General features: G+C 35.9%; 1 protein-coding gene across 2 annotated transcripts in view; it reads left to right on the top strand.

The window, feature by feature from the left end:
• Positions 1-373: 373 nt before the first annotated feature.
• Positions 374-22701, top strand: part of SLC6A11 (solute carrier family 6 member 11) — a 126238-nt gene continuing 103910 nt past the window's right edge. For both annotated transcript variants that reach the window (XR_014173878.1, XM_081936398.1), the window contains exons 1-5: positions 374-628; positions 991-1225; positions 8882-9016; positions 9869-10009; positions 10837-10927. Coding sequence is in view for 1 of the 2 variants with exons in the window: in XM_081936398.1 (XP_081792524.1) it covers positions 1006-1225; positions 8882-9016; positions 9869-10009; positions 10837-10927 (587 nt within the window). In the remaining variant the exon portion in view is untranslated. The remainder of the gene's footprint in view (positions 629-990; positions 1226-8881; positions 9017-9868; positions 10010-10836; positions 10928-22701) is intronic.

The following is a 22701-nucleotide window of genomic DNA, read 5'->3' on the forward strand; positions in this document are numbered from 1 at the left end:
GCAGAACTGAAGGCTGCCTACTCCTTGACCGCCGTTATTCGGCCGCTCTCCCCTCAAACAAACGCAGCTGCCTTAAACCGCCCGCGGTGTTCCTAAACGTGCGCGCTCAGCCCCGCGGTCGCCTGTAGGTAAGGCAGACTCCCCCTCAAGGTAGGTCGGGGAGGAGGCGCCCCGATAGTTTACGAGGAGGTGGGACCGAGGCAAGGAGCGGGGCGGAGGAAAGGGGGTCGATGGCGTGGGGTGGGCTGGAGGTGTGGGGGGGGGGAGAGGCGTTGTTGCACGTTTCCTCCGCATAGGCTGAGCAGTCCAAATCCTTTTCGGCTGTGCGGCGTGGCCGGAGCGAAGCAGCTTTTGCAGCCGGGCAGCAACAGCGCGCAGAGAGAGAGAGAGAGAGAGGGAGAGAGAAGGCAAAGCCGTCGCTGCCTATCACGAGCCTTTCCTTCGCCGCTGGTTGCCGCCTCCGCCGCGGGCGCCTGCCTCAGCTCGCCTCGCCTCGCCTGCTCTCCCACCCTCCTTCTCTCCCCAGGCGTCAGTGCCACAGGACGGCCAGGGCCGCTCAAAGGTCTGGTGGACGGCAGCCGCAGAACCAGCACCTTCCTTCTAGCCAAGAGCGCGGCCGGCGTCCTGGGTGAGTAGCGCTCAGTGGAAGAATCTGGCCTTCTCCTATAGTCTGGGGGAAAAAGAGAACCGGGAGGCGGCGGAGGCAGGTCGGGCAGATTTGGAAAACTGGTTCAGGTGGGTGAGTGGATGGGTGGGTGGGGAAGAGAAAAACAGGTAGGCTTTCCCGCTTCGGTCTTCACTTCTCCCAACTCAAGTCGCCCCGAGCCCATCATCAGCAGGTGTCTGATCTGGCGAAGTTGGCCAGAGCATCTCCTGCACTTTTTGGTCTTTTTGTGAAGATGCGAAGCGGGAGCGTCTGTGGTGCAAGGGGAAAGCGGTTACGGACGCATCCCTGTCTCTCTTGACTCCTGTCTTTATATTCTTCTCCAGGCTTGAGAGAGAGTCATGACAGCTGAAAAGGCTATCCCTGTAATTAATGGCAAACCCGAAGATGCTCCGGATCCTGAAGCCTCCAGCACCAATTTGGTCCACAGCAACGATAAGAAGGTGCACGAAAGAGGCCATTGGAACAATAAAATTGAATTTGTGCTATCTGTGGCAGGGGAGATTATTGGGTTGGGGAACGTGTGGCGATTCCCTTATCTCTGCTACAAAAATGGAGGAGGTAAGATGGCATCCTGTCTCAAGTGCAGAGCTTGCACGTGCTTTGCCCACCTGTTAAAACATTTAATTTGCTTAATGTGAGAGAAAGGGAGGTTTGTCATGATAGGTTAATATTTAGACAACAGGAGGCTATCAAGCAATGGAATGGAATTTCAGAGAGTTAGATGTACAAACGGGAAAGAAAAGGGTAGGTGATAAAAGAGATGGATTGGCTTACTGTAGTGTAGTTGTACTTAAGCTTTTGTGATCCTTTGAAAGTGGATGGTTAGTACTTTAGTACTCAGACAGATGATTAATTTTTAAAGTAAAATATTTCCCTCTTGTTGAAGACAAAAGTTAGAAAAGAGTAAGCCCACCATCAGCCTATAATTAATGGCAAATAGCAGCTTCATCAACTGCATGTTGAACAAGGGTGACATGTTTAATGAAGAATGTATATGTGTCAATCATGTTTCCATGATATACGTTTATATAAACATGACAGGAATAAATCTAATAAAATAAAAATTTTAAACATTTTCAAAACAAACTTAGATTTTTAAAACAGGTAACTTTAAGTAAAATTAGCATTTATTTTTCACTTGAAGTTTTACTTACTTCAAGTGAAGTAAGTCATAGCAACAGGTATATATAGAGTTTGCTTGATGTGACACTCACAGTACAATCCTAAGTGTTGGCTTTAGAACCAAAACTCCAATAGGTCTCTGTAGGAAATCTGTTCTGGATAGCAAATTGTATTCTTTTCTGCTTTCAGTAAATTCCAAACTTACAATGATCAATAGAACAGCTAGATTTTATCATAAGCAAAGATGGACTTCCACAAAGCAAAAAGTTGCTCCTGAAGTCATTTCAGAATTTCAAGATTTAGACAACTCAAAACAGATTTTCCTTCAAGCATATTTTTTTAAAAAAGAAAAATCCGGTACAAGGGAGAAAAATAGAAAACTTTTTTTGTGATTAACATTTTTATTTTTGAATCAGATGAAAACTTTAGCACAGGTTTCCTTTTAGTTAAAATGCTTTTAAGAGGAATGGAGGAATGGAGAAGAAACCTATCGATGACATCCAAGGAAAAATGCAAAGTCTCAAACTGTTCTTTCTTTAAATAAATAAAATCCCTACCTCTGGCCCTCTGCCCTTAACATTCTACAGGTTAATTTCATAGGACCTTTTAAAATAATAAGCCATTTTATACCAACTCACAGACTTCAAACACTACTCTTGCATAAAACTTGTCTGTCTGAAATGGGAGTCCCATTTAGATTTAGAAGATGTGCCAATTGCATTCAATTTAGAGCAAACAATTATTCATTTTCTGATGCAAATTAATGAAGAGGTTTATGAACATTTAGATTGGTCTTGGACCCAAAGCAAAATGGGTTGTATTTAAAGCTTTCTAAAAAGAGTTTAAAAAAGAATTCAAAACTGTGGTACATGCTTCATTTTGCAAACTGTATGGTTTACCAAGGGCTAGTGTCAGTAGCTTTAATTTTCTTAGTTTTCCTTTACATTCAATTAGTCTTCTTTACATTCAGGTACTTAGAGGTTTTTTTTTTTTGGATTATTAGGTATAATAATATGTAGAAGTATAAATATTGTAATGTATAGAATTAATTGTAATTTGTAGCCATATTGTCCACAGAAAAGAATGTTTTGGTTCCATTGGCATTCAGTATAAATCAAATGGTCTAATCTTGTTTTGCTTATTGAAGATAGAGCACAAGTTACTTCTCAGAATCTCTTGGCAGTTATTATTTTGTTAGAAAATAAATATTTACATGTCATACTCTTGTTTTATTTTATCATATGAATATTGTTTGAAAGCAAGTCAGAAGCTTTATTAGTATTACCAACTCTTTGAATTTTGGCGAGCATAATAAATTAAGTATGTAGTCATTGCATGACACTTTAGAAGATTAGACAAGACATTAAAATGGGTTATAACCAAGGAAAGGATGTAAGTTTACAAACTGTAATATTTTGGGGTACATGGTATTGTGAGCCATTCTCCAAATAATATAATGCAGAGTAAAATGTCAGTATAATCTAAATGCCATCACTTGCATGGCAAATATATTAATAAATTCCATCATCACACTGGGAATAGAATAACCATATAGAGAGATTATGCTGTGGATATTTATTTATTTATTTGTTTGTTTGTCAAACATGTACAAGATAGCAGGTATAGGTATAAACATAAACAAAGGATGTATAAGTACAGAGAAATGGGAACAGTAAGACAGGGATGGTAGGCACACTGGTGCACTTAGGCATGCCCACTTTACGGACCTCTGAGGAATGGGGTGAAGTCCACAGTAGACAGTTTGAGGTTGAAGCTGTGAGGGTTTGAGGCTGTAACAGTGGAGTCAGATACAGAATTCCAGGCGTTGACCACTCTGTTGCTGAAGTCGTATTTTCTGCAATCAAGTTTCCCTGGAGTTACTTTGCAAAAAAGAGAATGGCAGGCATTGAAAAACAAATTATAAGGAAAGAAAAAAAGTAACCCTATTACCAATCAAATTATTTTGTTAAAATTATGGTTTCAGTAGTTTTAAGACAACATAAATACTAGGAGCATCATTTTAAATAATTTCTTGTTAAATGTTACATGAAAACAATGTAAAATTTTTATTTCAGTTTTACACACACACACACAAACACACAAATTTATTCTGTGAGATTTTGTTTTGTAGTGATAAAGGATTTTATTTGAAGCATGTCAGTGCATATTTCCCCTTGGATATTTCATTTCTTCCCTTTGTGTTAAGTATAGAAATGAGCTATGATGCAATTCAACAACTCATTTCATGGCTTTTGCAAGAATGTTTGACTGTTTTTAAGAGAATATTTTTTCATGCTATGTTGAATTGGTTGTGGTAAAACAGATTATAGCCATCCCCAACTTTGAAAAATTGTGCTAGCTAGGAATTCTGGGAATTGAGGTCCATCACATTTGGATTCTCCATAGATCTTGATGTTAGCTATAGAAATGTAGAGCAATAGCTCAAATTTGGCTTAAAACCTCATACTTCCAAAGTTCATGGGACTAAAATAATTTCTTCAGGTGCTTTTTCTTCACTGGTGTTTTTTCTGCTGATAATGTTGTCCCGCAATTTATGTGGTTGCTGAAATGAGAACTATCAACATGTATTTGGCCTGTTGCCTGTGCTACTTTTTTTTTTAAAAAAAGCAACGTGTGTAGGTGTGTTTACGTTTCTGTATTGCCTTCTGTTGCTTCATAGTGGCAAGAAATCAAGATGAAGTGAGACCTTCTGTTTAACTGTACTTATGGATGACTGCTAGTCAGAGGTGGGATTCAAAAATGTTAGTTGCAGGTTCTCTGCCCAGTTGCTGGGTGGGCATGGCCACAGTGGGCGTGGCCTAGTCAGCCTCCTGCACCATGTCAGGGGGGCGTTTTCTCCCTCCCTAGGCTCCCGAGGCTGTTTTCAAGTCTCCGGGAGGGCAAAAACAGCCTCCCCCAGACTCTGGAGGCCTTCCAGAGACTGGAAATGGGGCCGTTTTCAGACTTCCGGTACTTCTGGTAGGCCCATTTTTCACTGTCCCCAGGCTCTGGAGGCTTTTTTTGAGCCTCTGGGAGGGTGAAAATGGCCTCCCCTGGATTCCAGAGGCTTTCTGAATGCCAGAAATGGGTCCATTTCTGGATTTCCAGAAGGCCCTTTTTTTGCCCTCCCAAAGCCTCCTGCAGGCCCTACACTTACCTGGCCTGATGAATGGGCTGCGTGGAGACTCCCGGGAGGGGAAGGGCATGGTGGGTGTGGCCAGACGGTCCATGCAACAACTGGTTCAGTGAACCAGATGCAAAACTGGTGCAAACAGCTTGAATCCCACCCCTGCTGCTAGTCTGTTTTGCATGCTTTTATTTTACGATGCAGAACCTAGGCACGTTATTTTATACTACATGGCTAACTATTTTATATTAGCTGATCAACCATATTTCCCTTATTTTCCAGTTTAGACGTATTAGTAAAATAAACATAAATGTACAGTGAAAGCAAATATATTCTGTTCAACTTTTTAAACTTTGGACCCAATTCACTTAAATATATTTAGACGTGCAATTCATCAGGAATGTATTATTTTGTTCAGAATAGCAATATATTACTCGTATCTTTGTTGCTATTTAAATTTAAATAAGGGAAATTACTCACTTTGATATTTTATTCAGTGGACTTCATTGATTTACAGGCTGCATTTGCATTATCTTCTTATAAAGCGTTGTGCTAGAATGAAGAATATAATTCATTTTTGCCTGATCATATGTATATAATAGAGTCCTTTCTGAATATAGTGATGGCTCCTGAAGAAATATACAAGTACTTAAGAAAAAGTTATAATGTGAAACATTTATTTTTGATAAGCCAGTTTGGGTATCAAGTAAATTAACAGATTGTTGTATATTGGTGGAACAGACTGTCAATATGAGTAATAGATTGAGTGTTCAAAGGAATTATATAGACAAATTTAATCTGATTTCCATTGTTCAGATACGTCACAATCTGACTTCTAAACCTCCCATATCCCATTTGTTTCCTGTTTTGTGTCAGAGATCCCCAACTTCTGTCAAACACGTATTGGCTTACAATAACCATAATTTTCAGACAGCACTACATCTGGCAAGATGCCAGGTTGAAATCTTAGTTTTTATTGATTAAGAGGTTTAATTTGTTCAGTTTTCTGTCCTATCAGAAATCAGAAAGGTGAACATTTCCTATCCGTTTATAATAAAAATGTTAAAAAATAACACCACAAGGAAATTATAATCAGTACTGCACCCCCTACATCACAAAAAATGCACCTATATCTCAAGTACTGCAAGAATCCATCCCATCTATGAAGTAGTCCTGAAGCACCAGATCTTCACTGTTGTTCAGAAATACAGCATGGAAGGAAAAGTCATTAAAAATGAGGAAAGGTGTTAATCACTGAGAAGGCTAAACCATAATGGCCCTCAAAATGACATTTCTTCTGCATGCCATTTCTTCCTGTCCAAATTGGATGAGCAGTGTTTTATCCAGTATAGATCATCTCCAAGAAAGTCTAACCATGTAGGGCAGGGGTGTCCAACTCACATCGCCACAGTGGCATCACATGATATATCGGGACTCTCCTCCCCTCTTTGCTAAACCAGGAGTGGGCTTGGCCAGCACATGACTCATTTGGCCTATGGGCCAGAGTTTGACAGCCCATGGTGCTGAACTAGTATCCCAAGTAGGCCGTTAAAGATGACATCCAACACCTTAAATTGTATCCTGAAGAAATCTGGCAAACAATGAAATTCCCACTGCATAAATTTCACTTGGGGAAACTTAGGGGCATTCATAACTAAATAGACTGCTATAGAACCAGCTAAGATTTCAATAGCAACTTTCATGTAAAGTGGGTTGCAATAATCTAATCATGAAATGATGAAGACTATCAGTGAAGCCTTCCAAAAATAGTTACAAGTGGCACACAAGATGGGACTGCACGAAAGTGCTATTGGCCTCAGGCTCTACCTCAATTTTAATGAGTTAACTCCTTTCCATTATTTCAAGAAATCTTGTATTTATCTATTTCGTTTTCAGCATTTGACACATTTTACAATAGGAATGAATAGGTTCTGAAATCTAGAATAGGATTATGTTAACCTTGCATGGTAATCTAGACAAATACTACATCTATCTTTATTGTAAGGTTACATCAAAAGAATCTTGCAAGACTGAAAGTATTTCTCCTTGCTTTTCCTTTTATTCTCTGGAATATTAGGGAAGTTCCTTCCTAAAATGCTTTCAACTTTGTATATCATCCAGTGATGAATTGGACAGCCTTAAAAAACCAAACTATAAATAAGCAAAAATATATATTTAGAAAAATTGGAATAGTTAGGATATATTCAATGTTTCTCTAAAGCAAAATTAAAACTGAAATGAATTTGTAAAATAAAATAAAAGTGCTTTTACTGAACAGTTAAGATTGATCCAAATGTTCTGCATGGCGTTGAACTAGTATCTCCAATATAATTATCTGTGGTAACATTATTAATAACACTTACATAGATATAAATCTATAAAGCTTATGGAACCAACTAGGTTTTTCAAAGATAAGCTTCTCTAGAAAAAATACTTTTCTACTACTCTATTTAAATATTGAACAATTACTAATACTAAGAGAATTTGAATGTATGGAGCTTTATCCATTATAATAAAGCATACTTTCAAATATTGCATTTTTGCTGTAGAATTTGATAAATAATAATAATGTTTTTTGTGTTTTTAAAGTTTTCAATGTATTATATGTACTGTGGCATGCACCAGATAGAAGAGTATCTAAGAATGTTTACTAATTAGTTTGAGAGCCGCATAGATATACTAATGTTTAACTGGAAAAGTACATAATTATTAAAAATATACACAAAACATGTAGGGTTAACTATATGTTTATTTATTTATTAACTCAGTTTCCTATCAGACTGTCTAGTAACTTCACTTATTTTTAGTGAAACAGTTTGTAAGAACTTAAGAATACAACTTGTAAGAACGTAATACAGTGAAATTCTATTTTAATGGAATAATGGAGAAAAACATTATTGAGGCAATCCTAAGAATGAGCAATAATTCATGTCTTCCACAAGAGGACATATTTATATATTATTGCATTGTTTTTGTCACTTTATGTCATTTAAATTATGATAGAAATCAGAGTTGTAAAATTGTCTAAAGCTCATGATATCCATTGAATTAAGTTACAGTTAAGCAAAATTTCATAATAAATTCTTTGTATTATGAATGCTATTAATGAGCAGAAATCAGTTATGGACTCTACCCATCACATTATAACCATCAATATCTGATTTCCACATTTTAGTTTCTAGGGAAAGTAGGCTCCATTGCAATAAACACTCTAAACGCTCATTACAAAGAGGTCACTATAAGTTCATTTTAATAGCATGTAGAGTATACGTTCCATTTTAGTGTCAAGTTATATTTAAAACTGGAATTTAATGTCTGTTTATAAATATATATATATATTGATTTCAGCTCTCCATGGCAATGAATTGCATGCAACTCAGATTGATTTTTGAATAGATATAAGTAGGATTTGCTGGTAGAGATTAAAATTATTGTTATTTATTGCACAGTCATGACATTTTCTAGTGGATATATTACAACTTCATTAAATCATATTATTTAAAAAAATCTTCCATGCTTTAAGAAGTTTAGCAAGTTCATCATATTTACTTAATGATTAATACTTTCTTGATTGACTTGATTTTCTAATCTGAAGTCATATTTTTAAGCTCATATCCTCTGGCATTCTGCATTGATATTTGGAAATACCTTTCCAACATGAAAAGTTATAATGTTTATATACAAAATTGATATAATTTCACATAAAAAATCTGGCAGTCAGCTAAATATAAATATAACCTATTGTATCTGTAAATAAATAGTTGTGTATAATCAAAAAGTTGCATAAGATTTTATTCAAAATTTAGCTAAAATTAAAATATTTAATTTTGGACGCAAAGCCATATCTTGCTTCTATTATGGATTGTAATCTTGTGCAACAATTGTAAACATGAAATTAAATGTCTAATTTTGTCTTTCTAAGCAATTAGGTCTCATTAATAATATCTATTCAATGTCTGCTTTAGGTGCCTTCCTTATACCCTATGTCATTTTCTTCATTTGCTGTGGAATACCAGTGTTTTTCTTGGAAACTGCTTTGGGACAATTTACTAGTGAAGGAGGAATTACATGCTGGAGAAAAGTTTGCCCACTGTTTGAAGGTATACATCAATTCATTTTCCATTGGTATACGCATTCAAGTATTTTTGTGAGTATAGACGCAGAAGCACTTTTATGACTATCGAAAATATTTTACAGGTAGACTGAATTTTCAGCGTTCAAAATGGAAAGAACACTTCAAATCTTGTTGCCATTAATGACAACAAAATATATAGTAGTCGCCTAATTGCCTTTGAATGCGCGAAGATTTCATGAATGCTCTTTGTGTGTGTATTTACAACATCTAATTAATTAAAAATGCAGCATAAGAGTCTGATGTATAAATTTGGGGATCCCATTTGGACCAGGAATTTGCTTCTTGGGAAAGACATTGTCTCAGTTTTCCAACATATTTGCAGCTTGGAAGATTGAAATATTTGCTTGACTTAAAATGGACATTAGTCTAAGATCATATACCAAACCTTAAAAGGATTGGGAAAAAATGATAATTGACTTATTGTATTCTTAATTTGGAATGTGCCCATTTGCTAAGCAGAAAACGACCTAAAATTGTTTCTTCGGTCCTTCAATCACCAATGCAAGTTTATTTTGGGGCATTATTCTTCTCAGCTCCTGCCTTTGTTTCCAGTCTAGCCTGTAGCACTGGGATTTCCTGATGGTTCCGCATCCAAATACTAATTAGTTTTATCTCTGCTTGCCTTTTTTCAGGGTCAGCTAGGTTCTCCCTTTGAGACAGACAAATTTCTACTGTACATAGTACATTTAGACTCTCAAAATTGGGGGATTCTGTTTTAGAAGCTAGACTATGTCAAGTATACATTGAGACTGTTTGCTATCTAACTCATGCCTTTGTCTCTATTTACGGCTAAGATATTACTTTCCATGTTTTTCAGGGATTGGATATGCCACCCAGGTCATTGAAGCACATTTGAATGTTTACTATATCATCATTTTAGCATGGGCTATTTTTTATGTATTTAACTGTTTCACAATGGAGCTTCCCTGGGCAACCTGTGGTCATGAGTGGAATACAGGTACTAGCACAAAAGTGAGATAATGTTAATAATGATAAATGATGATGATGATGTTCAGTTGACTGAGTTTCATGTTTAATTTAAATAATAATAGAATAATTTATTAAATGGTTCATCATATAGTCAGCCAGATGTTTTCACTGGATTTGCCATTTTTGTCTGCCCATCGAGTCCTTCCAGGCAGATGTGGATGTTTGCTAGTGTTGCAGATATTGTTGCAGAATGTAAGCTGTTATGAGTGAAGCTGCCTTTTGCAATTGACGGATGGTGTATTTCATCTCATCTTTGTAAAAAAATAATGTTATTAAGAACTAAAATTTACTATCACCATTCTTATATTATTAAATAGCTTTGGAGTTTTGATCATCTCTATGGTGTTCAGTTAGATCCAAGAATTTTCATGGACTTCAGTAATTTTTGGCATATATTTCAGAAATCTTATCTAATATTGAATATTATCCAGCTAGTACATGCATCAATTCACCTATGAAGACATTTTTTTCTTTCCCCAATTTTGGAACACCAGCTTTATCTGTATGACTATGTTATTTTCTCCCTTAAAAGATTAAAGCTTTTAGGTTGCTGCTTATAGCAGATTATTCTCAAACTAGTAATATGCATTGGGAAATAAATTGTAATCACTTGAATTGCAAAGCATTGTCACTTGTAAAATCTGTTTCTACTCTTAGAAATTTTAAATCTTGTATTTCCATTGGACAAGGAGAAAATATTGAAAGAATGGTATAATGGGAATTCATTACTAAAGCACATTACCTCCATAAAAAAATAAGGCAAATGTTATATAATATTTTTTTATTCTATTATAGAACATTGTGTGGAATTTCAGAAACTTAATATGAGCAATTGTACTCAACAGTATTTGCAGAATGCTACTTCTCCAGTCATGGAATTTTGGGAGTAAGTATTTTTACAATTTTATTTTAATTGAAAAGGCATTGAAAAGAAACATTTGGAACAAATAAGAATAAGAAAATATTGATTTCTGCTAATGGGAGAATTTTAGGTGAAAGTGATTTTCATGTATTCATCCAGGTAAATCAAGACACTTTTCCTTTGATAATATGTACCAAATAATAATAACTGTTCCTCCTAGTACTATAGTTATTATAAGCTAAATCTCAGAGTTTCCTTTCAAACCTCTATGTGAAAACAATTTCCAACATTACGTGTTCTATGGGACTAATGCCAGATAAACATTTAATCCCAGCTAGTTGTTACCCAGATGATGTTGGCTTCACTTCAGAAGCTAGATAACGAGAAGAACAAGAAATTTGGTGTTTTGGGCTATACCAGGATGTTAAATATGTCCTGGAACGGGGGTTCCCAACCCCGGGTCCATAGACCAGCACTAGTCTGCGTCATGATTGCACACAACCAGTCCATGCAAGCAAGCGAAGCCCCATCCATGGGATGCAGGCAGGATGCAAAACCACACCCCCTTTGGTCTGCAGAAAAAAAAATGTCTCCAAAGAACCGGGCTCTGGTACCCAAAAGGTTGGGAGCTGCTTTTACAGTATTGTCCATAAAATGTCATAATTGCTTTAATGAAGTACACATTGAACAGAAAAATAGAACTTCCATGATAAGAAATAAAACAATTGAATTCATATATATAACTTTCATATTTTTGGAAACAATTATTTTTAATGAGGCAGCAACTATCTCTTTACCAGTGATTGTGATAGTCAATTGTTTCTTTTGACTGAGTAAGCTGAAAGTTAGCATATGGATTTCTTTATATCACTATGACTTTTCTTCTAGTAATACGTATCACTAAAGACATGGTTAGTTATTCTGAGATATATACAGTAAGTATACCAATGTTTGAAGACACACATCATGTTTGCATTTTATTGTTAAAAGATTAAAATCTGTTTTAGGTTGAAATCCTTTGGCACCAGGGATATCCTTCTAAGCACCATAGGGTATATTGTGTCTTTCCCTCTAACATCAGAGTACCGTATTTTTCGCCCTATAAGACGCACTTTTTTACTCCAAAAAAGAGGGCAAAAATCTGGGTGCGGCTTATTCGCCGAATGTAGCCACCTGGGTCATCTAAAAATGGGGCAGGCAAAGCGGGCTTTGCAGAGATCGTGATGGCTGGAAAGGAGAGAGGTTTCGCTTTCAGAGCTCCCGCTCGGCTGGGCTCCCGGGAGGACTTAGGCGGGGGCGGGGGCAGCAGCTCCTCACATTGCTGGGGAGTGAAGTTGTTATGGCCATTGTCTCCCCTGAGCTGCCCCCCGAATCTCTGAGGCACCTTTCGCTTGCAGGAGGAGGAGGGTGAGGGCCGAATATTAAGGTGACCAACTTTTTTACAATGAAAAGGAGGACAAAACACGTTCTATTGTCCAAAATGCTAAGGTGACCAACTTTTTTACAATGAAAAGGAGGACAAATAAATTGGAAAAAATATATCGTAAATAAAGGAAATATTTCATTCATTGCAACAATAATACACTAAAATATGATATATGCATAATAAAAACATTTGCAACATTTTATATTGTAATTATGCTTACATGCCTGTTAATTATTATTTAAATGAGTACTTTTCCATTGAATTAATTTTTTTGTCAATGTATCATCTTCTAACAATATATTGGAAATATCTAAACAAGAAATATCCTTCATATTGAATTTTACGGCAAGTGCTGAAGCTAGAGTATCAACATTCAATCTCGATTTCTCACTTGTCGAAAAATCATTGGCAATTGAAAAAAACTCTTTCAACTGCTGCATTAGTTCCAGGGCAGCACAACGTAAATTGAACAAGTATAAATAAATGTTCAAATGGAATATGTTCATTTTTGAAATGGCTGAAAATATCCACCCATCTTTTATCAATTTCAACATGTTGATTTTCCCATTGTATTAATTTTTCAGAATTTAAATATACATTCAGTCTTCTAATTTCTTCAAAGAGACAATTGTCATCTATTTTAATGTCTAGCATTTCTTTAGATAAAAATTCAACACAAGATTCAATATCTGTTCAATATACTTGCGATGAAGGAAAAAAAACACCATTACAAACTGTTTAATAAAACGTGAATTGTACTTACCTCTGTATAATTGAATATTCACTGAGAAAGAAATAATTATTGTGAGTCATTTAATTGCCGACGTGCCGTGAGTCTACTGCATGCGTATGTGCCATGCAACAAAGCCACTTGCATGCGGCGCTCTCTCTCAAGATCTCCCGTACAGAGCGCATGTGCCTCATAATCGTGTCTTATACCGTACTATACCAAGTCTTGACGAATTGTCATGTCAAATACAAATACGTCACATAACGCGCAACAGATTAGTCTTCAAATATTGAAAAGGAGGACATGTAGGAGGACACTTTTCGAGGGAGGACAGAACTTACAAAAGAAGGACTGTCCTCCCTAAAGGAGGACGGTTGGTCACCTTACGAATATACCAAAGCCTCTGAGTAACTGGGAAAGAAAGCCGCGCTTGGAACCTGCCGAAAACTGCCGCCCGAAAAGCACGCCTTTCTTTCCCAGTTACTCAGAGGCTTTGGTTTAAGGAGGCGCTGCTTTAAGGCTCCTGAGAATCCGGAGATATTGGGGGGGGGGGTGGAGGAAGGGAAGGGAAGAGGAACAATCTCCTTTTTATGAAAGCTTTTCTCAGAACGCTAGATTGGGAAGTTAAAAACCTAGAAAGGGACACGATCAAGCTTGATTCAAAGGCTTTGCCTCCTGAGAATCCGGAGAAATTGGGGAGGGGTGGAGGAAGGGAAGGGAAGAGGAACAATCTCCTTTTTACGAAAGCTTTTCTCAGAACGCTAGATTGGGAAGTTAAAAACCTAGAAAAGGGACACAAGCTTGATTCAAAGGCTTTGCCTCCTGAGAATCCGGAGAGATTGGGGGGAGGGTGGAGGAAGGGAAGGGAAGAGGAACGATCTCCTTTTTACAAAAGCTTTTCTCAGAACGCTAGATTGGGAAGTTAAAAACCTAGAAAGGGACACGATCAAGCTTGATTCAAAGGCTTTGCCTCCTGAGAATCCGGAGAGATTGGGGGGTGGGGTGGAAGAAGGGAAGGGAAGAGGAACAATCTCCTTTTTACAATCTCCTTTCCAGCAGCATTCACTCAAACCAGATGCATATGAGGGGGTTACGAGACCACCAGATGAAATATGGGGGTTAGAGAGCACCAGATGAGATATGAGGGGGTATGAGACCACTAGATTCACTGTTTACTGACTTTACTGACTGTTAATGAGAGTAAAGATAGTTCTTAATATGTTACATGGTTGACATAAAATTGTTCTTAAACTGCTGTTAACTTTATACAGTTGATATAAAATATTTTACTACAGTATTTGGTTCAGAATCTTTTTTTTCTAGATTTTCCTCCTTTAAAATTGGGTGCGTCTTATATTCCGGAGCGTCTTATAGGGCGAAAAATACGGTATGTCTGTCCCTTTTCTCAGGCATAACGGTATAGAAGAGGAACAGGAATATGCCAGGGAAGATAGTGAATTTTCAGGTTATGTAATCTGTTAAACACAGTCTATGATGTGGATGTAGCTACTGTCTTATATGTTGGCTTGTATTACTCTTTTCAACCTATTGAATCAAGTCACAGGGATTTGTGGAAAGAAAAGGTAAAGGTGAAAACAGCATAAGACACCATTGTCCTGGTGACACAAGCTCTGCAGGATCGAGATAAGAAAATTCTCTAAATCTCATTTATTCCTGCAGAAATAGTAATGATTACTATGTTGGTGGTTTAATTAAAAGATTGTACAACTGATAGTATATCCAATATGTTTATCATAGGCCTTCTTGACTGACATGTTTAGGCTGTTATGCCAGTCTCGTTGGAAGCAAGATTTATATTAGTTACTACTTGTTTCATTGGTTTAAATGGGACTTAAATGCTACAGCTAGTTTTAAGTGGACTTGATCTAATAATCTGTGATGCATTATTGATACTATGGTCAAGTCCTATCTGAAGTGCTAACCACCCAGACAGGGCACATAATTCTTGAATCTCAATGCAGAATGTATTTGGAAATTTCATAGCTATCCAGATGCCATATTCAATTGAAAGTAGAAGGGTAGAAAAGAAAGAGAAATTTAAGAAGCTGTCGTGCAGGGGAATGCTTTAGTTGGTTCATTATTTTAATTTTATCTTAAAGTAGTCAGAAAAGATAGGGTCTTGTTATCCCTTAGGTATCTGTTTGAAAATAAATTGTATAATTTTATTAATTGGATAACCATTTGTCTGAAATGGTATACAGTTTCCTGCCTAGGCAGGGGGTTGGACTAGAAGATCTCCAATCAAGATCTTCCAACTCTGTATTCTATTCTAAAAGTATTTTCAGAGGTGGTATTCAGCAGATTCTGATCAGTTCTGTAGAAAAAGTATCAGAAATTTTGAGTAGTTTGGAGAATCAGTAAATACCATCTCTGACTAATCCCGCCAGTCTCTGCCTACCGAGTCCCAGCTGATTGGAAGGAAATGGGAATTTTGCAGTAACTTTCACCTGGAGTGGGGAGGGAATGGAGATTTTACAGTATCCTTCCTCTGCCATGCCCACCAAGCAATGCCCACCAAGCAACGCCTACAGAACCAAATTTCTGTAGTAAATAGTAAAAATGTTTGAATCCCACCACTGAGTATTTTCTACCTTTTTGCATTGAGCCCTCATTAGTTCTGTATCATGTATGCATACCTCCCAGCATGCAAATAGACTAGCCCTATATGTTGAAATTTTGGCATATGGGCACACAAATAGTTTGACATGAAAAAACAAGGTTGTGATCTATCTTACACTGCTCAGAAGGAATCTTATGAAATTAGCATTGGATGAACTTTTGGGGACCCTCATTTCTCTAATGTCTCATTATCTATGAGATATTGCTTTTATTTTTATTTTTTGTACTTTTAAATTTTTGGGGTTGTTTTAAGCTGATTTTTAACTTTTATTACCCTGTACAGCCTTATTGTTTAATTGGTTTTTAAGTGTATCTATCTTATATTAAGTTTTAATGTGGTGTCTGTACACCGCCCCGAGTCCCTTCGGGGAGAGGGGGCGGTCTATAAATTTAATAAAATAAATAAATAAGAGATATTGCTTCTCTTTATTAATTGTAATTCTGCAACATTAGTAGTCCAATAATTAGTACCTATATGCAACTAGCATTTAACCAAGTCTTTTTGATAAGTTAGAAGCTTTATTCTATTTAGTTTTGTTTTAGTTCAAGTTGTATGCAATTTCTAAACATATTTGTTTTACTTTTGCTTAATTTCATATTAGTGCTCTAATATATTCTGTAGGTTTGTATTTCTTTTCTTCTCTGTTGAGTTAAACAAATTCTTTTAAAAGTATACTGTAATCTCTCACCATCACAGTCAGATATTTAGAAGAAGAAAACACATTTTTGGTTTATGTATGGTTTATATCAGGCATTCTTTAATTGTATAGTATATTTGCATTTCACCACATGGCTATATTTTTGTTCAACGCAGTGTATAGAATGGGGCCTTTCTGCCTTATTCTTTTCAGACCAAAACACCTTATGGACTTTTATCTGGAATTCTTATATGGTAGGCATTCTTTTTAGAATCATCCGTATCTCTCTCCCTCTCTCCATGGCTAAATATTTTCGTAGCAGTTTTTCTAGCACAGCTGTGCTTACTACCAATGGATTAATGCAATTATTACTTCTGAGATGTGTTAAAGTGTTTTCCCTGAATAGTTGCAATTTGATCAAAATGTTTTTATTAGCCATGTGTTCTAGAGATTCCACCTCCTGGAATAAGAACTGTAATTATTCAATCCTATCATAATATTTTGGCAATGATTCTAGTAAAAGACAATAATTATTGTAAGTTAATTTCCTTGCTGTCTCTACAATTTATTTGCTCTGAATTACTATCTTGTTAAATCGAAATCCACATTTGGTGAATCCCTGAACTTTGTTAATGACCAAGGATTTACCATATGTGTATGAGCTACAACAACTTTTTTAAAAAAAAGTTTAATGAGAAAGTCTTCAATTTTAGGAAGTATAAAACAGCTTATCTGGGATACCTCTGCTTATCTCATCAGTCATGCTATAATTGATATTATTATTCCTTTAATTTGCAAAGTATATACATATGTATAAAGAAGTTTAGAATTCAGGCCTCTGTACTAAGTTGACTCCCTCCTTCTTAAAGGAATGTCAGAAAGGGAGCTACTGTATTAGCTACCTATAATTCTTTAATATTTCCCTTATTAAAGAATGTTATGCTATTTTCAGAAATATATTCATACTTAAGAAGAGCATATTATTTGAAGGATTCATGGCTTGGAGAATGAAAATAATTAGAAGTTCAATTGAATAATATAAAAATAGTTCACTTAAGTAGCTTCCCTTAGATGAATAGAATTTTCTTTTTATAATTTTGTAATGTGTGTGTTAACATTTACATTACTGACTTGAAAACTTCTCTTCATTTGAACTCTGGTTCCGTAAATTGGAGAAAATGGAAACAGAATTTTAAATGAGCAGAAAAGGTGACATCTTTCGCTGAAAAGAACAAATTTGGAACAAATCTAAATATGTGAGGTCAGTTTTACAATAGAATAAGTGAATTTGGTTATTAAAAAAAACCCTATGTCTGATACTGTAGGATTATAATTACAATATTGCTGGGGACTTAACAATTGTTTATATCAAAGCTGTATCTGCATTTCATTGGAAGTGGTTTCATCCACAAATACTGTCATGTTGGTTTTCTACACTTGAAACACTGTGGAGGAAGAAACAACAAAAGATCAATTACTATGATTTCTAGTGTTGTTAGTCATATGGTACTTATTATAGAAAACATAGAATGTGTTTAATAACCTTAGTTGTGAATGAAAGTACAAAAATAAATAGATAAAATGAATAAGAACTCCAGCTTCAGTTGCAGTTAAGCCCTACATTTCAATAAAGAATGGTATGTGCAGAAGGTGTGCAAATACATCTGTGAGGGGTCCTTAGTACTCTTTGAGCTTGGTTGCTTTCTTGCAGATGTTTCATTACCCAAACTAAATAATATCATCAGTGCATTTCATACTTTCATGAATGTAACTATATTATTGTCAGCGTTCCAAATATCATACAGAATTAAATCAGAGTCCAAGGCAGAGCTATCCTTAAAGTTCCAATTTAATAAAACAGACATGGTTTTTTTTTGAAAAAAAGTTTTTATTGATTTTTACAAATATTTTGGGGGAAAAATTTTGACAGCTACATCATACGGAAGGTGGTGCTCCCCCCGGATCTCATATCTCTCTCTTACTTTTATATATATCAAAATATCATTATTGCATACATATTAGCAGTTAAAGTTTACCTCAAATTCTTTAACATCTTCAATCATTTACTTTGTATCACTTCTAACCATTTCATTGTATCAACAATTGCAATGTAATTTCAATTCACTTCTGTGACCTGAGTCTCATTGCTGCCTACTCTCCCCTGTCTGCTGGCAGAGCCATGGCCCCTCCCCCTGTCATATCTTGCGTACTGTCTCTTGTTCTGTCTAGGAGAATCTTGTGTTTTTCCATGAAGGCTTCCGCCTCCGTCACTGTATTAATTCTCACTCTACCACCCTCCCAGAAAATCAACAGCCCTTCTGGTAATAGCCATCTGAACCAGATATTTTTTTCATACAAGTTTTTAGCTAAGGAGGAAAATTTTTTCCTCTTATCTCTTACTTTCTTTGGTATCTGTTTCAAGATGGTTATTTCTTTATCCTTATATCTTAAAGATTCCCCCCTTTGAACCCTCAGAATCTCATCTCTTGTAGTCTTTCTAAAATTTTTAACATGAACTTCCCTTGGAACATTGTGTGTTTTAGCATATGCTGAATTAATTCTATATATCAGGTCAATATCCCACCCTAACTGTTGTTGATCTCTTTTAATATAGTCTGCTAACATTGTTATCATAGTCTCCCTCAAATCTTCACCATCCGCTTCAGGTATATTTTGAAATCTAAGAAAGAAAGACATCCTTTCAAATTCCATTTTTTCGATAAAATTTTCAACTCCAACATTTTCTTTTTGTAGTGCCTTCACCTCCTCTCTCACCCCCACAGCACTCTCCTCCAGAACGTCTATCTTCTGTCTATTTTGTAAAGTTTGTTGTTGGTTTTCTCTGAGTTGTTCATTTAAGTCCGCCAACTACTTTTTAATTTCGTCCTGTCCCTTTATGATCGTCTGGAACATTTGTTGAAACATTTCTTGAGACATCTGTTCCCCCTCAGAAGCTTTAGGTTGTAAAAAGGAAGATAGTTGTGTTTGTTGGGGAACAGGGCTTGAGACAGAAGATGTTGGGGCCGAAGCCGGTTTAGGGAGGGGGGCCTTCTTAGCAGGCATCATGAAACTCAGAGAAAGTTATAAGCCTAGACAAAGAAATGGCGTCTGTAGGAATGCATCGTCAAGCGAGATCAACAGGCAGGCAAAATCCAATGTGGGATATTAATCTTTCAATACAGCTCCACGCCAGCTGAAATCAATTTTTTCCAGTCCAAGGAAAAGTATAATAAGAGATGCCTCTAGGATTCACTGGGGTATAATAACTCCAACCCAGAAAAAAATTCAAAAGAGACAGTTCATTTATAAAGGCAGTAGAAAAGGGGGAAGAAAAGCCATTTTGGCTCAGCCATCCCAGAGGATCAGAGAACAACAATTCAAAAAGTTTCCATGCATAGTTTGCAAAGTCAGCTCACATTCTTTCTTTCATAATTGTTCTAGAAAGTCATAGTCCCATTACTTGAAAGAAGTGAATATCAAAAGGGTTTTTTTCTCAATTCTCTCTCTCTCCTCCAAGAGTGAGATCATGTAAAGAATTTGGATTAACAAAGGTGACATGGTGATGAAGTTCTTTCTGCCTCAAGAATTTTGTTGTTAGATAGCAACTTAGACCTCATCTTAAAAAAGGACTTCCATTCACTGGAGAAGGTAACATATTCTTTACGTTCTCAAGTAAAGCCTAGTGGGAGAAAATACTTTGTTTTCCTTTTTGGTCAAAGGTATAAGCCTAATTTTGTAGAAGGAAAAGTTTAAGAAAAAACTCTTGAAGTCAAAAAGTGTTTTTCCTGCTCCATTCAGGGTGCAAATAACTGCAAGAGGCACATTATTACTACTTTCCTACAAAAAGTCATCAACAAGTTTAGAACTGATCTTGTCACACTTAGCTCTCGCACGTTCACCTCTTCCTCTCTGGATTAGACCTTTCCTTGTGTTCCATTTGAAGAACAGTGTAACATGCCAGACTGGTTGGATTATGTTCAGTTCACAGAAGGTCGTGTGAAAATATTTGTTCATTTGGATATGTCCAGGATTTTTTCTCTGTGGCTTTGCCTAATTTTATTTGAAAAGACTGAACAGGGCTTGAACTGTTATCTTCTTTTTATTACTTTTAGAAAAATCGGGAATTTGATTTATATTGACATCAATTTCAAATAGAGGTTTCTGTCATATCTTCCAGCAATGAGCTCTAAAAATGATCATTTACAAAAATATGTTCAACTATTTAGTGTATTTCCAAATAATTTGAGAAAAAAATACTTTATAAAACATTTATTGCAGGCTTTTTTAATCTGGCATGCATATACTAAAATCATTTTTCCTTTGAAATTTCTGAAATATTTCTCTATTTGTAGTTTTGTATTATTTCTGCTTTATAACCCTAAATTATACATAAACCTATAACAATATGATAGAATTAAACTAGCATGTTAAAAAGTTAAAAATTATAAGCCTTTAAAAATCTAAATTGCTATAATTAACATTTATTACTGTTTACGAAATGAAAATGGAGAGAAGAGTTAAGAAGATATGAAACGCCTTCCTCCTTCCTTTCTATTCCTGTTCTTTCTATTGCTCTGGACAGTGCAGAGATTTACTAAATTTACAAAAACAAAATAATTTCTTGCTTTTTGTGATTGAAAAGTGAATTTTCATGGTTGGAGTTTCTTATAGTTTCATGGTTGGGGTGGAAAACCAAATCTATTTCTATTTAACTGGCCTATATTGGTGTCTATATTTGGAGTCATAGGAGTTCCATCATGTTGTCAATTTTTATGAATTTGTCCATCAGTTCCATCATCATGATATGAGATAACATAATACTTTGGAAATACAAGAGATTCTGATATGAGGGTTTACCCTGCTCTTGAAATTATAATACAACAGGATCTTCTCCCGAAGTGACAGAAATTAACATAGTTGAATACCTCAAATGGTTTTTGTCCATTTTTTTAGCCAACTAGAGCACTAAACTTTTATATTTTATATCTTTTATTTCTAATTTGTGATTAAAAATATGTTCCACTTTTTTCTCCAAAGGAAAATGACAGGACTTTATAGAGCTAGAAAACGACCCACAATTTTCATGATTGAAGATACATAGTAGAAGTCTTGTCATTCCTTCAAAGTGGAATAGTTAGGATACTGTCTTTTTATTTTTCCCCACAAAAATAGCACTGTAAGGCACATTAAACTGAGTCAGTGAGCTTCAATGGTAAGGCTGAACTTGAGTCTTTCAGTTCTAGTACCAGGAGACCACACTAATACAGGTAGTCCATGACATATGATCACAAATGAGCCCAAAATTTATGTTCCTAAGTGAAACAGTTGTTAAGTGAATTTTATCCCATTTTACAACCTTCCTTGCCATAGCTGTTAAGTGAATCATTGCAGTGCTTAAGTTAGTAACATGGTTGCTAAGTGAATCTGGCTTCCCCTTTGATTATACTTGTTGGAAGGTCCCAAAAGATGATCACATGATCCCAGGATACTGCAACTGTCATAAATATGAACTAGTTGCAAAAGCACCCAAATTTTGATCGCATGACCATAGAGATGCTGCAGTGATCATAAGTGTGAAAAATGGTCGTCATTTTTTTTCACTCACGTTGTAACTTTGAACAGTCACTAAATGAACTGTTGTAAGTTCATTTAGGAGTACCTGTAAACAGCTATTAATTGGAATACATTTCATGCATCTTCATGAGATTCTAGTATAGAAGCTAACAAAACATGGGCTGGACTATGTACCATTTTGAATATTAATGGGTATAAATTAGTGCCTCTGAATTAGACTGGAAGGAAGCATCAAAAAACATTCCATAGGGTCTGTTTTGGGTCTGTGCCGTTCACTAAATTTATGATGATTTTATGAATGAAACTGGTAAAAATATTGTCAGATTTGCAGAAGATACAAGCTAGTGGGGCTAGGAAACATTTTAGCAGGTGGTATCAAGATTCAGGAGGATCTTGTTACTTCTGGGACTATACACAGTATAAGAAATAAAGCAAAAGTTTTTCTGGAGAAACTATACATGTAAATAACTGTTCTGAACAGTTGAACATTGTGCAGGTTCCTTGTGATGGAAGTGTTAGATTGATATTTCTTTTTCCATTTTTGGTTTAATATAATTCAGCTTTGAACATTGTATATACAGTATGGTTTCAACTCAGGAGTAATACATTAATAGTTTGTTTTAGTTGAATTTGTTATGTGACAATCTCAATTTTACTTTTGTGAGTGATCTGCATTTTTTTCTGGAGCCATTAAGTCCAAAAGGTGCCTAGAGTTTCAACCTTATAAATAAAAATTTTAGTACTGCTAGTGTGTTTGTTGTATTTGATTTCTGACTTATTGTATAAATGT

This window comes from Natrix helvetica (genome assembly GCF_964273705.1).
Source record: "Natrix helvetica genome assembly, chromosome: 1".
In the NCBI taxonomy this organism is placed as follows: domain Eukaryota; kingdom Metazoa; phylum Chordata; class Lepidosauria; order Squamata; family Natricidae; genus Natrix; species Natrix helvetica.